The sequence below is a fragment of the Megachile rotundata genome, chromosome 7 (genome assembly GCF_050947335.1).
Source record: "Megachile rotundata isolate GNS110a chromosome 7, iyMegRotu1, whole genome shotgun sequence".
Classification (NCBI taxonomy): Eukaryota; Metazoa; Arthropoda; class Insecta; order Hymenoptera; family Megachilidae; genus Megachile; species Megachile rotundata.
The window spans coordinates 8,047,297-8,068,318 of NC_134989.1; the positions used below are offsets into that span (position 1 = coordinate 8,047,297).

Below are 21,022 nucleotides of genomic sequence, written 5' to 3' on the forward strand. Positions count from 1 at the left end.
CTCTCATGCAGTGTTTGTGTAACCCAAAGAATTAATAAAAAGAGATTTGCATAACATAACACATATTTTCATATGTAAATTTAATCATCGACAAATATTCAGAGACACAAAAAAAGTAATTGAAGAACAGAATTAAAAATGGCTTCAAATGACAGAAGAAGATGTTTGAGGATAACCATATCGTATTCAAATTCAGAAATAATATATAATAATAATATGTTCCAAATTAAATAATAATTTAAGAAATAATATATTCCAAATTTAGAAATGTCTGAGGTTAACAATCTATTCTCGGTTTAAAACAAACAGGCAAATCACATGTATTAGACATAGTCATGCAGAGACTTGGATGGCTTGAGAGCTTAAATCTACTTTACTACCAGCTCTATGTAAATATTAGGCCCTGTACGAATTCACGGTGTTAATTAAACACTAAGAGCACGATTACTATCTTTGTCATACAAGATTAAGTACAGGAGAAATGCAGGTATTAATAGTACATCTCTATCACAGAGATGCAACTCAAACATTTTCTGAAACAGTCATATTCTATAAAGTGAGCTCTGAGAATGAAGACAACTCTATTTTCCTTATTTCTCTATCTTATTGATATGATTGCTATAACCAAGCATACTACATACACGTACTACATGTACATACTGTATATGTGAAGATTTTCACAATTTGCTACATGTGACGATAAATACTTTACGTCAAGGAATGCTTTGCGTTTTAACAAAATAACATTCGTTTTAGTACTTTGATCCTAGCTCTTCGTTAGTGTCCTTGTGAGAGAACTATACCAATTAATTCATGTAACTTAGAACCGCTTTGATAATTTATTTTCTGTCGAAGCTATTTGTTTTTCGCGCTTCAATCCATGTTGCGTTTTTTCTTTTTTAAAATAATATTCTTTTGTTTTCTCTAACGCTTCTCTTGGCCCCAGGCGTGAGCGTGATGCGTGCATTAAAAACAATAAAAGTTTCCTTTTGATAGTGAGTTTCGTAGTTTGATTTTTTCCTGAGTCTCTCACCCTTGCGTCGCGAAGATACCAGACAATTTACCTCAACATTTTCCTTCATCTATTAAATCTGTTGAATCACCTGTTAAATAAATACGATGAAGTGTTTTTTATGTTTTCAAACTAATCTAGCAAACACGGTAGTTTAATTTAAAAATGTTTTATCAAATCGATCAAACTATCAGCCGATAAAAGATTCACAGTGTGTAAGAGGCATGGACAAGATAAAGCTTCCTTTGTCCCTGGGCCTTTCGGTCTTGTGTGACACACGCTATGAAAAACGTATGGAAGAATGTGACAATCGTAAAGTATACAAAAATTAAACCATGTGACCTCGAGAAAGTGAAGAGGGGGAAGTAGCCATCTCGCTTTTGAGTCTACCTATGCCGTCTTTGATGTCGCCGCCGAGCTTGAAAGCGTTGGAAAGCGTTCCAGCTCAATTTGCTACTTGCCCGTGCCTGGAGCTAATGTTCATTCTTCCTATGCCTAAATAGTGGAGAGGAAGAACAAATATCCTTTGATCAGAACGCATCATATCGTTACAAAGATCTATTCTGTTTGAGATGCTTTGTATACAATAAATAAATTACACAAAACGTAGAAAAAGTAATTTTAAGTAAACTTGATTTTGTGAATGAGTATGATATTGTTAAAACTATTATGTAACCTCTGAAAATGTGAAGATTAGATAAATCTTATAGTTAAGCTAGATATTTGATTAAAGATGTTAGAGTATTATCGAATCTTCTACTAATCAGAAGATTAAGAGAAACAGTTGTTAAAAAATGTGAGGCACTTGAAAACTTTATTCTGAATTATAGTAGTTACAAAGATATAGTGTTACCATAAATCTTGTCAATAAATAAAAAATAGGTGGTTCATATTCAACGTCAATGACCACACATCCATATTTCCTAGCCGTCCATATATTCTAACTCTACAATAAATTTTGCATCATAGATATTCAGCATTGAAGAACATGTATAATGAACATAAAAATATAGCATAATTATATAACAACTGTACATTTTCTATCTATACATTTTCTAATATTAAAAGAGTGACATAATGATGATTGTAACGATGATGAATAACACTGTAACTCGTACGCATTGATACTGAAGCTACAGTGTTGATATCAGGTGTCGATATGTACTGCACGTGACAGATAAATTGATATATAGAACGCCACAGAACCAAGGGGATTTGGCAATCCTCCTGGGAGAAATAGGAAACCGTGGTCACGTTTTTGATTGATTGCCGCCATGCTAATCCAAAGCTGAATATAAAGAAAAATCGTCTGAGGGCAGTAGTGGACGCAGGTGGCGGTAAAATTCAAATCCACATGAAAGAAAATGAATTTTTGTAATAAAAAAAATATTTCATTTAATAGAATCATTGATAATTGTATTTAATATTTGGAGAAACTTTAACCTTCCGTATTTTACTGTTAGCAACAAAAAGAGAAAAAGTATTTTCAATAAAGTTATCGACATCGTATGTCAATGAAAGTTACCTATAGCTGATTAATCCTTTTTTATATCAGATAAGTATGTAGTTCACCCTGTTCGTCGGAAGATGATGCCACTTGTTCCATTTTCGTAAAAATTCAATTAATTTTGATTTTATTGATCAATATGCTATATACTTATTAATATCGATGTTATACTCTTTACAAAATATTTCGTGTGTCCATACATGCGAATTATGTGTTCAGAACAATTCGTATATACTATACTATACCTCATCGATAATATAGGGAATGATATAAAAATGGCAAAAAATTTTCTTTCGACCAAACACCATTCTCACAGATATCTTCTTTTGCAAAAAGGAGTTTATTTGAAAAATTCGTTTGATATCGAAACATGACGGTTTTCCGAATTTTAATTTTCGTAATTGACTGTAGATATGACAGTTACTGTTTGTATTTTACTAACAGTAGCACTCACAGTCAGTGTTGGGCAGTCCCAGTACATGCGCAGTAAGCTATCCGTAGAAGTCCTTAGTAGCGTATACACTTTGATGAAATATAAGGTATCATTAGGCCCTAGTAAGGAAAACAAAATAAATCTGAAGAAAATTGCAGGAAAAAGAATAAAAGGGTTAAATAATACAACAGATTATATATAATAAACGTAATATTAAATTTATTTATGATTATTATTATTTTTTACGTTTCCAGCCGATTTGTTATATGAATACCAATATTTGTTGCAAGAGCAAAGAAAAAAGATACGGCTCAATTTTTATCGGATCTATGCATGTTAACAAAATGAAATCCATGTATTTCTTTGTTATTGTTTATCTGATATTATAATTTTCACACGTATAAAATATAGTTATTCAAAGAGGTTCTTCCAAGTCGTTTTTCTTAAATAATAAATTCATTTAGTGTTTTAAAAGTTATTGTGCTTTTGTGTTATTTCAAATATAATAATCTCCTATATTCCATCATATTATTCCCATTATATTATATTATACATATAATTCACAATATATGTATACATACAATGTATATTAATAAATAATCATTTTGCAACATATCTGCAAGATTAAGTTAAAAAAAATTAATAAATTTAAATAATTACAACAATAAATTTGTTAATAAACTACCAAAAAATATAAAATTATAAAAAATATGACGTTAGAATAATTATACAGCAACCAATGAGAGTGGTTGCACGCTATTGGTGGATTACATGATGTCTGATTGGCTACTGTACGCTAGCAATCACTCTTGCACTTTGATTTGATCTATTGGTCGATTACATGATGTCTAATTGGCTACTGTAAACTACCAATCGCACTTACACTTGAAGAGGTCGCCGCTGCTCAGTTTTGTTTTGAAAGTCGAGGAGGTCCGATCGGCCCTGTCAACACTTACCGGTACGAGTCAAGGATTTACTTTACCGATATTGTGCTTGTCCCTGTATTACCTACTGTGCTTTAATAAGTGCTTAGTGTGTTTTAATAAATATTTTTTAATAAATATGCGGGTGTATTAATAAATTTTATCGTGTGATTCTACAAGTGTCAGTGACTTAACCAGTGTGTTACCTGCATGCATATACGGATATATTAGTGTACCTAGTGTGTTATTACTAGTGTTTAATGTGCTTTAATAATTATTTTTTATTAATTATGGAGGTGTATTAATAAAATTTATGGTGTGGTTCTACAAGTATCAGTGACTTTACTAGTGTGTTTCCTTAAGTGATTGTGCATGTGTATACGGATTTATTACTGTGTTTTATGGTGCGGTTATTTGAATGTTTTATTAATTTTTTACTGTTTTAATGTATTTTGTGGAGTGATTATTTAAGTGCTTTTACAAACTGTTATTGGGTGTTGGTGTACTTTATGCAATGATTATTTAAGTGTTTTGGCATAGTGTTACTGGTGCTTTAGTGTACTTTATGCAATGATTATTTAAGTGTTTTGACATATTGTTACTGGTGGTTTAGTGTATTATGTGGAATGATTATTTAAGTGTTTTGACATATTGTTACTGGTGGTTTAGTGTATTATGTGGAATGATTATTTAAGTGTTTTGACATATTGTTACTGGTGGTTTAGTGTATTATGTGGAGTGATTATTTAAGTGTTTTGACATATTGTTACTGGTGTTTTAATATATTTTATGGAGTGGTTATTTAAATGTTTTAACAAATTGCTACTGGTGTTTTAGTGTGTATTATGGAATGGTTATTTAAATATTTTAACAAATTGTTACTGGTGTTTTAGTATGTATTATGGAGTGGTTATTTAAATGTTTTGGAATACTTGCACTGGTGTTTTAATGTGTTTTACCATGTAGTTATCTATGTGTTTCGGTATAAATTTGCAAACGTTTTAACCTGTGCCATACAATAATTATTCAAGTGCATTGACATATTTTTTCGAATATTTTATAATGTTTCACTGAGTGACTATACGTTTTGATATACATTTGCAAATTTATTACTGGTTTTTGTAATGTAGTACTGCATGCATGCTTAACTTGTTTATTAACTGTTTGCGTTTCAAAAATGTATACGTTACTCGAAATGCAAATTGATTGACAGTTACTAAATTGTTGTCCTGCTATGATTACAGGTCACGCTGCCAATCCAATGGACAAACTGCCAAATCCAAACGTTGCCAAAGCAGTCCAAAGCAGTCCAAAACAGTCCAAAGCAGTCCAAATCTCTGATGCTTTACCGGTAAAGCGATCGCAGTGGCGCAAGTCAACGATCGGTGAGTCGCATGCTTTATGGTTCCTCCGGTTCCCATCATGTCGTAGGACGAATGGTCCGAAGCGACACGGGAACTGGTTGTATTTTATATTTTCGAGCGAGCATAGTGACCACGACTGTACGATCGTGCAAAATTCGTACAAACTGTTTATTATATTTATTAGATCAGGTCAGGGTTTTCTTGTACATCGCGTTTTAACTTAACTTTTTTACGAATCAAATTAAAATTAGTATATTGAAGTCGGATGACCCTCCGATTTCGTGCTAGTTTACTTTTAGAGTCACTTTCAATTTTATTTTCACTTTCAATTGTATCGCGAACTCTTTATGAATACACATATGTACAAGAAAGTTTCGCGAAAAACAGATTTCGATATCAAAGTTATTTGTGAATGTTTGAGTCATTTAGAAATTTACTTTGATATCACAAATCTGTTAAGAATGAAATTACCGATATACTTAGATTTTTGCAAAGTGATCTTCCATTTTCCATTTTGAAAGTTTTTTAAAGTTAGAGTCAATTTTTGCTGGAAGACACTTTATTAGCATGTTTCTAATCATGTCTTTTAGCTCAGGATTTTCAGCACACATGAAGAAAACTGGTAGGTCAAAATACATGTGGCCGTGTTCATTTTTATGCTCTATACTCATGCGCGTGCTTAGATGCTACTCGCATGGGTTAGGGCAGGTGGACACGGTTTAGTTTTAAGATATTTGGCGATCGACAAATTGACAGTGAATTATCGACACAAGTTACACGTGTGTGTGTGGTTAGGTCGTGGACCTTGTGTCGATTAAGCTATAGATTTATTTTTTAAATATTGCAAAATTCTATTTGAAAATGCATACAAAATGCAAGTAGAGTCATTTGAAAATTTTATAAATTAATTAAGTTAAAAAATTGTATGAGTAGTTTAAATTATTACATGTGCATATTACATTGAATATTCGAAAGAGTACGAAAATGAAATATGTATGTTCACTGTCGATTGTCGATCGATTTCAGCAAAAAGGTATGAACTTAGAGTGTGAATGTAGTATTGAACTCGGGTGTCGGAGACGTCCCGGGACGTACTCCCTAGGATTAGGCTTTTTTGCACCCGGGTGGTATGTGTGAGAACCGTGGAGTGTGTTTTTGTGAGAATGGACTTTGCAATTTTTTAAATATAGTGATAGGCAGGCAGGTAGCTTACTTCTGGTGTGAATGAGTTAGTTTTAAGTAGGTAGGGCCAGAGCAAGCTTTCACGTTTCTCTGTTCTCCTCTCTCACACGTGAGATGCTTGCATCTGGGGGGTTCACGAAAAATCGAGAAGAGAAAAATATTAAATATGAATTTATTTAATATTCTCTTGAACTCGATTGTTCGTTCAGGCCAGGCCTTTTAGTTTGTAAGTCGCAGTCGGGTTCTAGATCCGACTGCAAAAATGAAGTATAAAGCGAAGTGAAGTGCAGTGAAATAAAATATTCTGCTCGGACATTCTTTTACGGACAGCGCATTCTGAGAATCGCTGGTCGTATCTTTTTATTTTGAGTTATTTTTCTTTTTTATTAATTTAACTTTTACATGAAATTTCGATTTTGTTATCGATCGAAATAAATGGATACTGGTGCAATTTTATTTCTATAAAATTGTTTGCTATCTGTTTATGGAGATTGATAGCGAAATTGAAATTTTATGTGAAAAATAAGAATGTCCGAGTTACCGTAAAAATTCGCGAGTGATTTTTGTGAGGCTTTGCCGAAGAGAGAAGAGGCTATACGCCGAAGAGCCCCGGCAAAAGTTGCCAAAGAAGAGGGGAACTATTAATGAATGTCCATCCTAAGATCTTAGGATGGACAGTCATTCTGTCACTATGCTCACTATTATTTTTTTGTATTTTACATGTATTTTTTTGAACGATACAAAATGTATCGTTTTGCTCGAATTTTTACGAGCAAAGCTACTCGCGATTTTATTCGCGATTCGAGATTTTTAGGCCCTCCCTATTAAATTTCGCGATTAGAGATTTTTTTATAACTTTGCAATTAAATTTTGAGATTAGAGATTTGCATACCCCTTTGCGATTCGAGATTTTTATGCCCTCCCTATTAAATTTCGCGATTAGAGATTTTTTTATAACTTTGCAATTAAATTTTGAGATTAGAGATTTGCATACCCCTTCGCGATTCGAGATTTTTATATCCCTTTGCAATTTTATTACGAAATTAGAGATTTTATATCCCTTCGCGATTATATATTGAGATTCGCGATTTTTATATCCCTTCGCGATTTTAATTTCTCCCAATTTTATGTGTTAATTATTTTTCTCTGTTTCAGGAATTGATTTTGTATAAATTGTTTTATTGTTGATTGATTTTAAATTCGTAATTTTCATTGTGCTTCTTGTTTTTTTGAAGGGTTGTTTCACTTTTTTTCGTACAATTTTATAGGTTAATAAAGTTTTGTATGTTTCAGAATTTAATTCTTGGTAAGCTATGTTCTCTATTCCCAAATTTCTGTGTTAATAAATTTTTGTTTGTTTCAGAATTTAATTTTTTGCTAAGTTATGTTGTTCTCTCTTCTGAAATCCGCAATTTTCATTGCGTTTTGTGTTTTTTGAAATTCTTGTATGAAACAAAGAAAAATCTTGCTCCCTCTCCCACCATTTTCTGTGTTAATAAAATTTTGTCTGTTTCAGAATTCAATTTTAAGTAAGTAATGAAATAATTTATATTTGTCTTAATAAGTTTTGTCTGTTTCAGATCTTTATTTTATGTAAGTATTGAAATCATTCATTTTCGTCTTAATTACTTTTATCTCTTTCAGATCTTTATTTTATGTAAGTATTGAAATAATTTATATTTGTCTTATTTACTTTTGTCTGTTGCAGAATGTAATTTTTGATAAGTTCTGTTCAATGCATTAGTTTTTTAATTCCGAGCTTGTGGGAGGATGGGTGGGCTCGGGCGCAGGTTTTTCGTCACAATATGTGGCGAAAAGCCTGCGCACATTGTAAGTGCCTTTTGTTCTAACTTGCACTTATCTTTAACTCAATTTTTTAACTTCTTACATATTAGATTTTAGTAGTAGCCAATCATTTTTATTGTCAATTGCTCGAAACTTAAAAGAAAGTTCTTCCAACTTTCTTCTTTAACCCTTTTCTTTACAAACTTTTATATTATACGAGTGCAATGTTAGAACAAAAGGCACATTTAGGGCTTTAATATTGTAGTATGCGTGAGTGTGTGAAAATGTGAGTACACGATACAGGACTTATTTAGTTTAAGAGTTTTTCAGATTCGAAATGATTTTATTTTTTATTTTGAAGATTTCAAGACTACTTTCTATTTTATTCCTTGCTTGGAAGTTTTCAAGTCTTCTCTATTTTATTCTTTGCTTGGAAGTCTTCTCTATTTTATTTCTTGCTTCGAAGTTTTCAAGACTCTTCGTTATTTCATTCCATCTACTGTATTTTTGGTGATTTCAATTTTTCCAAAGTTGTGTTTCGAATAAAGATTGATTTCATTCTTTGTTTTTCAATTTTCTGTCTTTAACTGCATTCGTCTGTTTCAGGTTTAAATTTATGTAAGTAATCTTTAATATTTTATATTTGTCTAAATTATTTTTGTATGTTGCAGGTTTTTATTGTATGTAAGTAAGTTTTAATGATTTATATTTGCCTTCATCACTTTTGTTTGTTTTAGATTTTTATTTCAAGTAAGTAATCTTTAATATTTTATATTTGTCTAAATTATTTTTGTATGTTACAGGTTTTTATTGTATGTAAGTAAGTTTTAATGATTCATATTTGCCTTCATCACTTTTGTTTGTTTCAGATTTTTATTTCAAGTAAGTAATTTTTAATATTTTATATTTGTCTAAATTATTTTTGTATGTTTCAGGTTTTTATTTTGTGTAAGTAAGTTGTAATGATTCATATTTACCTTAATCAGTTTTGTCTGTTTCAGATTTTTATTTTAAGTAAGTAATTTAATGTTTTCTATGTGTCTAATTACATATATCTGTTTCAGATTTTTATTTCAAGTAAGTAATTTATTTTCTTTGTTAATAAATATTTGTTTGTTTCAGATTTTTATTTTAAGTAAGTAATTTATTTTCTTTGTTAATAAATATTTGTCTGTTTCAGATTTTTATTTTAAGTAAGTAATTTATTTTCTTTGTTAATAAATATTTGTCTGTTTCAGATTTTTATTTCAAGTAAGTAATTTATTTTCTTTGTTAATAAATATTTGTCTGTTTCAGATTTTTAGTTTAAGTAAGTAATTTATTTTCTTTGTTAATAAATATTTGTCTGTTTCAGATTTTTATTTTAAGTAAGTAATTTATTTTCTTTGTTAATAAATATTTGTCTGTTTCAGATTTTTATTTCAAGTAAGTAATTTATTTTCTGCCTTAATAAATATTTCTATGTTTCAGGTTTTTATTTTAATAATTTGGTTTATCTTAATTTCGTTCAGATATTTCAGGTTCTTATTTTAATTAAGTAATGAAATGTTTCATTTTTATGTTACAGGTTTTGATTGTAAGTAATTGAGTACTTCCCTAATATATTCTATTTTATTTGCGCATTTTTATCAAGTCGACTCGAATTTTATTTCCCTTTTACTCCGAAAATGTTAATATGAATTTTGCATGTTAGCATGAATTCTGCATGCCCAAAATTACAAAGTTACAAATCTTGCATGTGCTTCTCTATTTCCTCTTTTTATTGCTACACTTAATTATTCTATAGCTAATGAAGAGGTCATCACTGAAGACTTCCTTCGAGGGATTTCATCAACTTATGCGCTAATTTTAAGTTTACTTCTAGTTATTTTAAGTTGCGTCTATTGTAACATATTGTAGTATGAATGAGTGAATGTGTGAGATGCGTATACGCGAAGATTGAAGACATCGATCATCAAGAGATCATCGAAGTAACTTCGTGGGACGCGTGCGTTAGTTTTAAGTTAATTTTATGCGTGCGTTAGTTTTAAGTTAATTTTATGCGTGCGTTAGTTTTAAGTGTATGCTTGTGGGCAGGGCGGGTGGGTCCCTGTAAGTGCCTCTTATTCTAACTTGCACTCATCTTCACAACTCTCAATCTTTGTACGCGTTAGCTTATAGTATATTCAGCTATTTTTTGTCAATCATTCCGAACCCAAGTGGATCATTGGGGGTTCATAGCGCTGTGAACACGCGGCAGAGGTGAGCTGCAAGTGCTGGTGTAGCGCCAGGGACACATCTCTGCGGGGCCGATCGATTGATGGCTCATCTCGATCTGCCGCCTCACGGCAGGGGTCTCCTCTCTGCGGTCAGACTTGCTTCAAACGCAAGCGGCGGGGAAATGGGAGACCCTCCGCGGATGTGTCACTCGTTCTTGCCAGTATTTTCGGTTCATCTCTGTCTCGTGGTTCACGTAAGTCACTATGGACTACCCTTTGACCCATGGAAGGCGAGGTTCACTTGGCGAAAAATACTGATCCCCTTTTTTCACAGAAGGTTCTTCTAACTTTCTTTTCTTTTAGTAGAAAGTTCTTCTAACTTTCTTTGCTTTTAATAGAAAGTTCTTCAAACTTTCTTCCCTTTGCTTTTTGAATTCGTCATAGATTATTCGAGTGCAATCTTAGAGTAAGAGGTACCGTGCGGCGTTTAAGATAAGTTAAGCGTAGGTGTGTGGGTACCCATGCGATTAGTATTAAGTTAATGTATGTGTGCGTGTGTGATACAAGTTCTTTGCTGGATAGTGGTAAAGAACTTGTATATGCGAGCCTATGAGCTAAGTAGAGTCAGAACTCATTTACCCTTCCGATAAATGAGCGATTTGCAAATGGAGGGTGGTAGGGATTTGGAGTTAGGGTGGGTCACTATCTTATCGTAGCCACCTCCTCGTGGTGTGACCCGGTAATCGATGTCGTTTTCTAAATATTTTTCACGAAATTAACTTTAGAAAACGATATCGAGCTAAGAGCTACGATCGTAACTTCTCAATTCCATATCTAAATTACAATAATTCCGAGCTGTGGGAGGAAGGGTGGGCTCGGGCGCAGGTTTTTCGTCACAATATGTGGCGAAAAGCCTGCGCACATTGTAAGTGCCTTTTGTTCTAACTTGCACTCATCTTTAACTCAATTTTTTAACTTGTTACATATTAGAGTTTAGTAGTAGCCAATCATTTTTATTGTCAATTGCTTCAAACTTAAAAGAAAGTTCTTCCAACTTTCTTCTTTACCCCTTTTCTCTACAAAGTTTTAAATCATAGAAGTGCAATTTTAGAACAAAAGGCACATTTAGGGCTTAATCATTTTTGTATGTTTCAAGTTTTTATTTTATGTACGTAATTTATTTATTCATATGTGTCTTAACTGTATTTGTATGTTTCAGGGTTCCATTTCAACGATTCTTGTTTGTTTTAATTTCATTGAGATGTTTCAGGTTTTTATTTTAATTAGATAATCTTGCATTTCCTTTTCTGTTTCCTTTTTTTATTGTCACACCTACTTACTTTCAGGTCATGAATAGTTCATCATTGAATACATCGAGGGATCATCGAGGGATCATCGAGGGATCATCGAGGGATGCGTGCGCTAGTTTTAAGTTGATTTTATGCGTGCGTTAATTTTAAGTTAATTGTAATCGTGTGGGAAGGGTGGGTGGGTCCTTGTAAGTACCTCTCATTCCAACTTGCACTCATCTTCTCAATTCTCAATCTTTGTACGCGTTAACTTGTAGTATACCCACTTATTTTTTGTCAATCGTTCTGCGCCCAAGTGGATCATTGGGGGTTCATAGCGCTGTGAACACGCGGTAGAGGTGAGCTGCAAGTGCCGGTGTAGCGCGAGTGATATTCTTTGCCCGGCGGGGCCGATCGGGGGGAGCACCTCTCATAGCATGATGTGCCCCCCCGATCTGCCGCCATACTGCCAAGGGGCATCACGGTAAGGGTGTCCTCTGTATAAGTCGCCCGCGCGTCAGAAATGGGAAACCCTCCGCCAACTGGGGTGTATCACTCGTTCTTACCAAAGGTATCTTCGGTTCATCTTTGCCGTCGTGGTTCACGTAAGCCACTATGGGCTACCCTTTGACCCATGGAAAGCAAGGTTCGCTTGGCGAAAAATAATGGTCCCCTTTTTTGATAGAAAGTTCTTCTAACTTTCTTTTCTTTTAGTAGAAAGTTCTTCTAACTTTCTTTGCTTTTAGTAGAAAGTTCTTCTAACTTTCTTATTTCCCTTTGCTTTTTGAATTCGTCATAGATTATTTGAGTGCAGTCTTGGAATGAGAGGTACCATGCGGCGTTTAGAATAAGTTAAGCGTATGCGTGTGGGATCCCGTGCGATTAGTATTAAGTTAATGTATGTGCGTGAGCGTGTGTGATACAAGTTCTTTACTGGATTGTGGTAAAGAACTTGTATGTGCGAGCCTATGAGCTATGTAGAGTCGGAACTCATTTATCCTTCTGATAAATGATGTTGCATTTGGAGGGTGGATGGGATTTGGAGTTAGGGTGGGTCACTATCGTAGCCACCTCCACGTGGTGTGACCTGGTAATTGGTATAGTTTTCTGAAGGCTTCAAAAAATCTTCAGAGAACTATACCGAGCTAAGAGCTACGATTAGAATTTAATTTAGAATTAGAATTTAGAATTTAAGAGCTACGATTGTAATTTTACTTATAATATATGTATATATAGTTGTATAGATTTATACAGTCATACATATAACTAACCTAACCCAGCCTAATGTAATCTAACCCAACCTATACATTCATAGTTTACAATGCAATTATAAGAATTTTTGAAAAATTATGTGAGATCATTAAGGTGCCCTACTCAGTCACCACTGCGTGTACCGGCTAGGTACGGCATTGGCAGCAAGCTGTGACGTCAGCTAACGCATGCGCATAAAGCTCTCGCGTGAGATAAAATCTCACGACTGCCCAACACTGGCACTGTTGCATCAGTGCACTGTTTTCAAAGGAGACGCGCCAATGTACAAATGAAGCTTCCAAAATATTTTTAACTTATTAAATGAATTACTTGACAGTAAACTATTATTCATTTTTGCTACAAAATGAACCAGCTTGTTTTTAAAACTGTGCAATTATGTAAGAACATTTTATTACTTAAAATTCAATACCCTTTTTTGGTGATATAACAAGTGATAAAGATTTTTGCCACTTACTTGTTTTTCCTGAAGAAAGTTGCACTCCAGTATAAAGAGTAGAAACATTTCAATAGTCGACAAGGAAACTATTTTATGGAGAGAGAAAAAAAACACAATCAATTTAAAGAAACATTTTTCAAACATCAAAGGTACCGCCTGAAGTATCCTTACTCTTTGGTTTTGCAGTGGATAGGAACCTTTCCTTTTTGATTATTAATTTCCCCAAAGAAACCAGATTTGCACTTCACCAAAGAAACCAGATTTGCATTTCACCAAAGAAACCAGATTTGCATTTCCCCAAAGAAACCAGAATGTACGCGCACACTATTCTGCGCTTACTGCCCTCTTTTATAAAAATTGGTACCAATTCGCAGGTCGCACAATTTAGTATACGTACAATCTAGTATAAGTCTATGGTTCTTCTGGCTAATCATATATTTTTCTCCACTATGTATATGGCCACGAAATTAGAAATATACCATAGAAGGGTACTACTGGTAGTGAGAACGATTTGAGCTGTGCAACTAAGAATGCTCTCTCGTAAAATAATATACATATTTTAACAGTATTTAATTGGATAAAAATGTAAAAATTTTTTGATATAATAAAAATATAAGTATTTATTGTTCTTGCTTATTTCATAGCGTACCATTTAAAAAAGATAACTTTGCATCGGGTCTACATTAATCGATTATTTTCGGAACGCCATTTTCATTATTGCCCATCGCGCGATTAAATGTTACCTAGCGTAAGGTATAGCGTTGAAATAAAGTGAAGATTTTGTATAATCCTGGAATCAAGACGTTATAAAGGAAATTTGTGAAAGTAAATCCATATTACGATATATGCACATATGCACTTTTGTACATATCGGTAAAAGATTTATTTTTATGAACCTACGAATTAGATAAAACGATTATGAAGAACCGAAAGGGTACAACGATAGCAGAGTATTTGATAAAAGATTTGGTTTAGTTCCATTCATTGATTAACTTTCTGTATGCGTCAGTTGCGTCACAAATCAGTTATCAATATTGCATGTAATGTCGGTAATGTTTTAATCCAAGTGTCATTTGTCTCGAAAGTCAAGAGCAGAAAATTCTTATTTGAAGGTCGACAATAAAATGGGTAAGTGTTTTCTTTATGTTTAAATATTTTCCGTAAATCATTGTCGAATATTTAATATTAATAAAATTATGTATGCCACTATTTGGTTATAAAAGTCTATTTTGTTTAAAGTAATTAATCTAAAGTATTAATATCATTAATTAAAATGTTATAGAAAATTCTGAAGTCACAATTGAAGGAGAAAACTATGAAGTAGTTGATGAATGTGTCGAAGAAGAAGATACAACTAATGCTGCGCAGAATAAGTCTATGGATAACTCTACTAATATGAACAAGCAATGTTCGAATGATATGGTTCCTGGAAATAGTACAGAAAATAAAAATATAGAGCAAAATAATGAAGCAATACCAATGGATTCTGTAAACGATTCAGTACCAGATAATTCAAATATTAATAGTAGCATCGAAGATAATAAGAGTAACATCAAAAATGATGAGAGTAACATTGGAAATGATAAAACTAACATCGAAAATGATCAGAGTAACATAGAAAATATTGAGAACACCAATAAAAATGAACAAAGCAACGTTGGAAATGAACAGAGTAACGCTGAAAATGAACAGAGTAACGCTGAAAATGAACAGAGTAACGCTGAAAATGAACAGAGTAACACTGAAAATGAACATAATAACATTATAAACGATCAAAATAAGATTGAAAATGATACAGAGCAATCAAATGTAGAAAATGAACATCCACAACAATCAAATGCAGAATCAATTGATTTTACTGCTGATATAAATTTAGATCAGCTAGAAGAACAAAAAGATGTAACAGACGAAGATGTTTTACGTAATTTGGATGAAATTGAAAATATAGATTTGACTTCTGATGTTCAAGTAATAAAGCAAAATGATCAGACACAGGAGAATAGAATATCTAACTCGGAAATAAAGAAGATTGGTGCAAAAAATGAAAGAGTTGAAAAGAGTAATATTAATCAGCAGATACCTGATAACAATAATGAAAATAATAAATCAATAGCAGTAGAAGAAGGAGAATGTGTGAAATATGAATGGTATGAAAAGAAGGTAATATAAATATTAGTATAACATATATTTTATCATATATACAAACCATTATTACATATGTAATAAAATCGGTTATTATATACATATTCATATGTAGTATTTCAATTTCAAAAATGATTACAGCTCGCTGAGAAAGAGGCAATTATAAAGGAACGATTATCAAAGGTTGCTAGAGTTTTAGCAATTTCTTATCCATGCTATGAACATTGGTTAGAATGGGAAGAGAAAATGAACGGTTCTCCTTTATGCAAGTTAAAACCAGCTCGACGTTGTCGTTTGGACAAACCATATACTAATCGTTGGAAGTTTATTTGTAAGTAATCATGATGAAATGTTTGAGAAGTATGAAATTTATAATTTACTATTTCAATTTTTTAATTAATATTAGTAGTGTTTAAAACTATATAATTAAGTCAATAGTATATGTCTAGGTACTAAAAAAAATGTACAAAATCCTACAAAAATGACAAGTGATGCTGATAGTGATGGTGATAATAAAAACGCAGAATTTATGTGGAAATTGGAACCAGGCAATACCTGTGGTGTTAATATAAATAATGAAGTAGAACTTCCACCTTTTGTCTTATCTGCTGTAAAGGTATGCTTCGATGTTCTTCTATTGCATAATGCAGTATCATCTTAAATCTTAATACTAGATACATATAATAACATTTGTTTTATATTTCTATAGGTATTTGAAGACTTTCTTCAAACAACAGAACAATTACTTCCACAGAATTCTAAAAATGAAAGTTTTTCTGATGATATACCTATGGATGCATCACCGAAAAAGGAAGTAACCACTGATGGAAGACAGGAATGGTTGTGGTTACTAGTACGTTGTAATAGCATGGATGAGCTTATGTTATTTGCAACTGGAAAAAACATCAGTTGCTCGACGATGAATCGTTTAAAACAGATTTATGAATCTGGACCTGGAAAGGATTGCAATGTGAAATCTCTTTATTGCAAGACTATAAATAAGTAAGAATGTCTTGTAAAATCCATAATATACAAATTACATAATTTACAGCTGATATTTACATCACATGAATATTATTGAGGAACTATATTTTTTCTTAATTTCAGATGTAATGATACTGTTGTTACAGACACAACATTTTTGGTAGGTTCAGAAGCTTTAGATGAAACTGTGGGTGGATTAAAAATACAGCTTGCACCCAAAACAAATTTTTGGTCAAATACTGCAGGAGCAGAAAATATAGCAAACGCAGTAATCGAATTACTTGGTCCCACTCCAAAAACAACTGTATTTGAAATAGGATGTGGTATTGGTCTTATTGGACTCATGATGGCTTCTGTGAGTAAAAAAATACATTTCCACTAAAAGTTACTATATTTTTGTTATATTTTCAAAATTGTAATATTCTTATATTACCCTGATACAGAAATGCCAACAAGTTATAGGAGTAGATTCTCCGTCTGAAGTAGAAGAAGCGGAAATGACATGTGAGTTAAATAACATAAAAAATGCTTCGTTTATTATGGGAGCGCCTAACCAAATCGCAGGTAAAATTGCCATAGCAGCAAAAAATCGGAGAACAGGTGCAATAATTAATGCAAACACTAATATCGGACGAGGTATGTGTATTATTTATAAGCTAGCTTTGATTCTTTATTATTAAAAAAATTTAATAATAAAGAATTTATAAGAACTTTTCATATTTATATTTAATATTTGATATTTTATATTCTTATAAATTATAAAATACGTATATATGTTTTTATTTATACTTTCTAGCTATTGAAATAATGGCATGTCTCAGAAAAATTCCATCTCTTAAACGAATAGTGATGATAACTACATTAACTAAGCAATCAGTACGTGCTATATTAGAATTAGCACGGCCTGTAGACAATAGCAGTCGCGGACCGCCGTTTATTCCTGTTTTGGCGCGCGTAGTTGATACTTTACCTGTTGGTCCTCATTTTGAAGCAGTTATCATGTTGCAACGACGAACAATAAAAATGAATCTAAATTGGTACCAAAAAAGTATAGAAGCAACAGATAGTAAAAATAATCAAGAACAAGCACACGAACAAAGTACAAACGGAGCAAATAAAAGACTACCAGTTAAAGATGTTAAACCACAAGTTAAAAAGAATTTTAATAAACCAATAGTAAAACATGCCCCGAAAAAGTCAAAGGCTGCATTAAGGAGAACGCTTTATACAAAAAATGCTGATAATTTAACAAAAAATATTTTCAAAGGAAAACGTTCACATTCCCCTGACAAAGGAGAAGCACCACCAAAGAAGCTGATGAAGAAATTTAACAAATCTGGGATTAAAGGTAAGCTTTAAGAAATATTAAGGATATAATGATTACAAATATTTACTACTAATTATTAATTTTATTTTCTAATTTTACTAAATTGTTTAAAATAGATTTACCTGCTAAAAGGAAGAAAGAATGGATAACAGAAAATCCACAGCTGCGCATCAATCCTACATATGAAAGAAAGATGCGAGAACCCAAAGAGCAACCTGATTTGAGAGAAAGATTATCTAATAATAGATTAGATACAGACATTGCTCAAACAGTGAAAGAGCATCAAGCACTTTTAGAAATAGCAAAAGAAAAATTAAGTGGACCAGCTCCAACTGTCGATGTAAATACCGCTAAACAGTTGCAAAATATGTTAAATATGGTTTTAGAACAAACAAATAAACTCCAGAGTCAACTTCCACGTTCCGTTTGGGATCGTATCGCACCACCAGAAAATGTAAATTCAGGTGAAAGAGAAAGTACAGATGATCTTCTTTTAAAAGGTCGATACATTCAAGAAATGGGTTCCCAAGATATTTTAATTACTGCGACAAATAAGAAATTTTTAAATAACGAAGAGTCTACTATGAAACCAGGGTATAAAAAATATAATAATTTACCACCATTAGAACCAAATACAATAATGCCAGTATCGCAAGCAATTGAGCACAGAGAAGAAAGACAGTTTCGTGTAACACCAGACCGATATGAAATTAGCATGCAGCCGCAACAGACTCAAGACATTTTTAATAGAAACCGTTGGAATGAAATGGGAAATGTAAAGAAACCAATGTCACCAATGAGAAGACAAATATCCCCGATAATACATCGGTTGACTCCACCAAAAAGACTTTCTCCTAAACGACCATTGTTGTCTCCTCCAAGACGTCCATGTTCTCCTCCCAGACGACACTTCTCTCCCCTTCGCCGTCCTCCATCACCAATTTATAGACAACGTTCTCCTGTAAGATGTGAGATATCTCCTCTAAGACGACCATTATCACCTCCACGACGAACTGATATGCCTCTAAATCGTCCAATGTCGCCATTAAGACGTCAGATATCGCCACCGCGGCAACAAATATCTCCTATGAGATCAACTATGTCTCCTAGAAGACAACCATCACCAATGAGACGACCAGTATCACCTCCTAGGAGACAGATTCCTTCTCCTAATCGAATGATGTCTGGTAGACAAGAAATGTTACTTTCTAGGCGTCAAGTAATACTACAAGATAGACAACAAACATCCACGATGAGACGTGAAGAATCATCGAAGGCATTCATGCCGGAACCTTCTCCATCGCTATCGAAAAGACCACAATCCCCTCAAAGACGTCAAATGTCTCCACAGCCATTTACCGATGATTGGGATATACCAAGTAGAGGAGCAATTGAACAAGGTACTTGGTTCCGCCCTACTGAAAGAGTATCAGAACAAAATGTCTGGCGAAATGACAAAAATTTAGCATCTAATAGTAATTGGGAACAAGCTGCGTGTAATGATAGACAAAGAAAATCTTTTAGTCAAGAAAAGTGGGATACTAAAGAGTCTGTTCGTAGTGATTCATGGAATAGTAGTGGAAATAACTGGAACTCTAAACAGTTACCTACAAAACCTATGATGAAAGAAACATGGTCGTCAAGTTTTGATAATAAATGGACAAGCACACCGAATATGCCTGGAACTAGTAACGAGAATTGGAATATTCGTGGAAAAGAAACTTTTACTACATACAAAGAGCCATGGATGGACAGTAAAAAACAAAGTAGATGGGAACCGGTAAATGTTAAGGACTCTTGGAAAAATTCTGACAAAGAGGATTTGAATGATTTACCAGAAGATGCGAAAGATCCTTGGGGTGATGATGGCACTTCAGATTTTAAAGACAGGTGGTCGAAATTTGAAAATACTCCATCATCATCCACGTGGACAAGAGAAAATGAACAACAGGGAGATATGTGGTCAAAAAATAAAGCCAATTGGCAGAACAAAGGATCAAATTTTCCTACGAAATCTCAGTGGCAAAATAGTAACGTTCAAAATGTTGGAAAATCACGTTGGCTTTCTCAAAATGATACGGAAAAAAAGGCAGCATCAAGTGGTTCTTGGAAAAGTGGGAACAATGTAGGATCTTGGCAATTTCAAAATTCAAATTTTCAATCACAACGCCCTTTTCCTACTTCTCAGTTTAAAAGTTCATATTAAAATTGGTGTTCGATAAATTAATAATGTTACTTGAACTTTTTTTCAGATATTCTTATCATTATATCACTTTATTACATGGATCACAAAGGGGAAATTATAGTTTTTATGTTTCAGTATCAATTCAAAATATATTTAAGTCGAATGGAATAAATAATTACCCGATTAAAGTTTAAAATACTTATAAACTTACTATATTTATTATGATAGTTTGTGTTTTAAGTTGATGCAAGTGAAAAGTGATTCTGTTTTTTTTTCTTTTTTTGAGTTACTGTTTTGTTGTTTTAACATTGAGAATAACATAATTGTCATTGTTATTATCATTATTACATAATGAATACAGAATTTATAATTTAATGTGTTTACTACAAAGTCTAGGTAATGGTGTTTTCTGTATATCTCCTTTGAGACTATGTAAAAAGTAAGTTTATATTGTACTTTTTAAATAAAATTGCATTTATATAAAAGTATAATTGACTTAATTATATTTATATAAATATTTTCATTAAAATTTTGATTAGACATCACAGCAGTAGTTTTATATGTTATCATCAATTTAATATCAAATTTTAATTATTATTAATACATTGCTTAGATGTTTTAATTTATAAACTATTGAATATTATCAGTGCATTGATATATAAGAAAATAAAAGATGTAATTTAGACATTTATTTGAATTTATAAATAAATATTTACCTAACTTTGATTTATTAAATTTTGCAGATGAAAATGCGAAAATAACATGAAATTAGTAGTAATCACATGACTATATTAATGAATCTTATTATATTACAACAGTATTAAATAATAAATTTAAAAATGTTATGCTGTATCTAAGTCTTTATTAATTACCATTTGTTTGATTTAATTTTATTGCTTATTTTTAAACAATATTATTGATAAATATACTCATGTCTCTAAGTGTATTATTTACAATTCCATCGTCCTATTGTACCTATTTGT

General features: G+C 32.4%; 1 protein-coding gene across 1 annotated transcript; it reads left to right on the forward strand.

Moving 5' to 3' along the window:
* Positions 1-13,882: 13,882 nt before the first annotated feature.
* On the forward strand, positions 13,883-20,724 carry LOC100880738 (uncharacterized). The gene is made up of 9 exons (XM_003699180.3): positions 13,883-14,529; positions 14,684-15,561; positions 15,685-15,874; positions 15,993-16,159; positions 16,253-16,545; positions 16,651-16,882; positions 16,971-17,163; positions 17,324-17,875; positions 17,971-20,724. Exons 1-9 carry the CDS (start codon positions 14,526-14,528, stop codon positions 20,058-20,060), a joined length of 4,599 nt encoding a protein of 1,532 aa, XP_003699228.2. The 5' UTR covers positions 13,883-14,525; the 3' UTR covers positions 20,061-20,724.
* Positions 20,725-21,022: the final 298 nt, after the last annotated feature.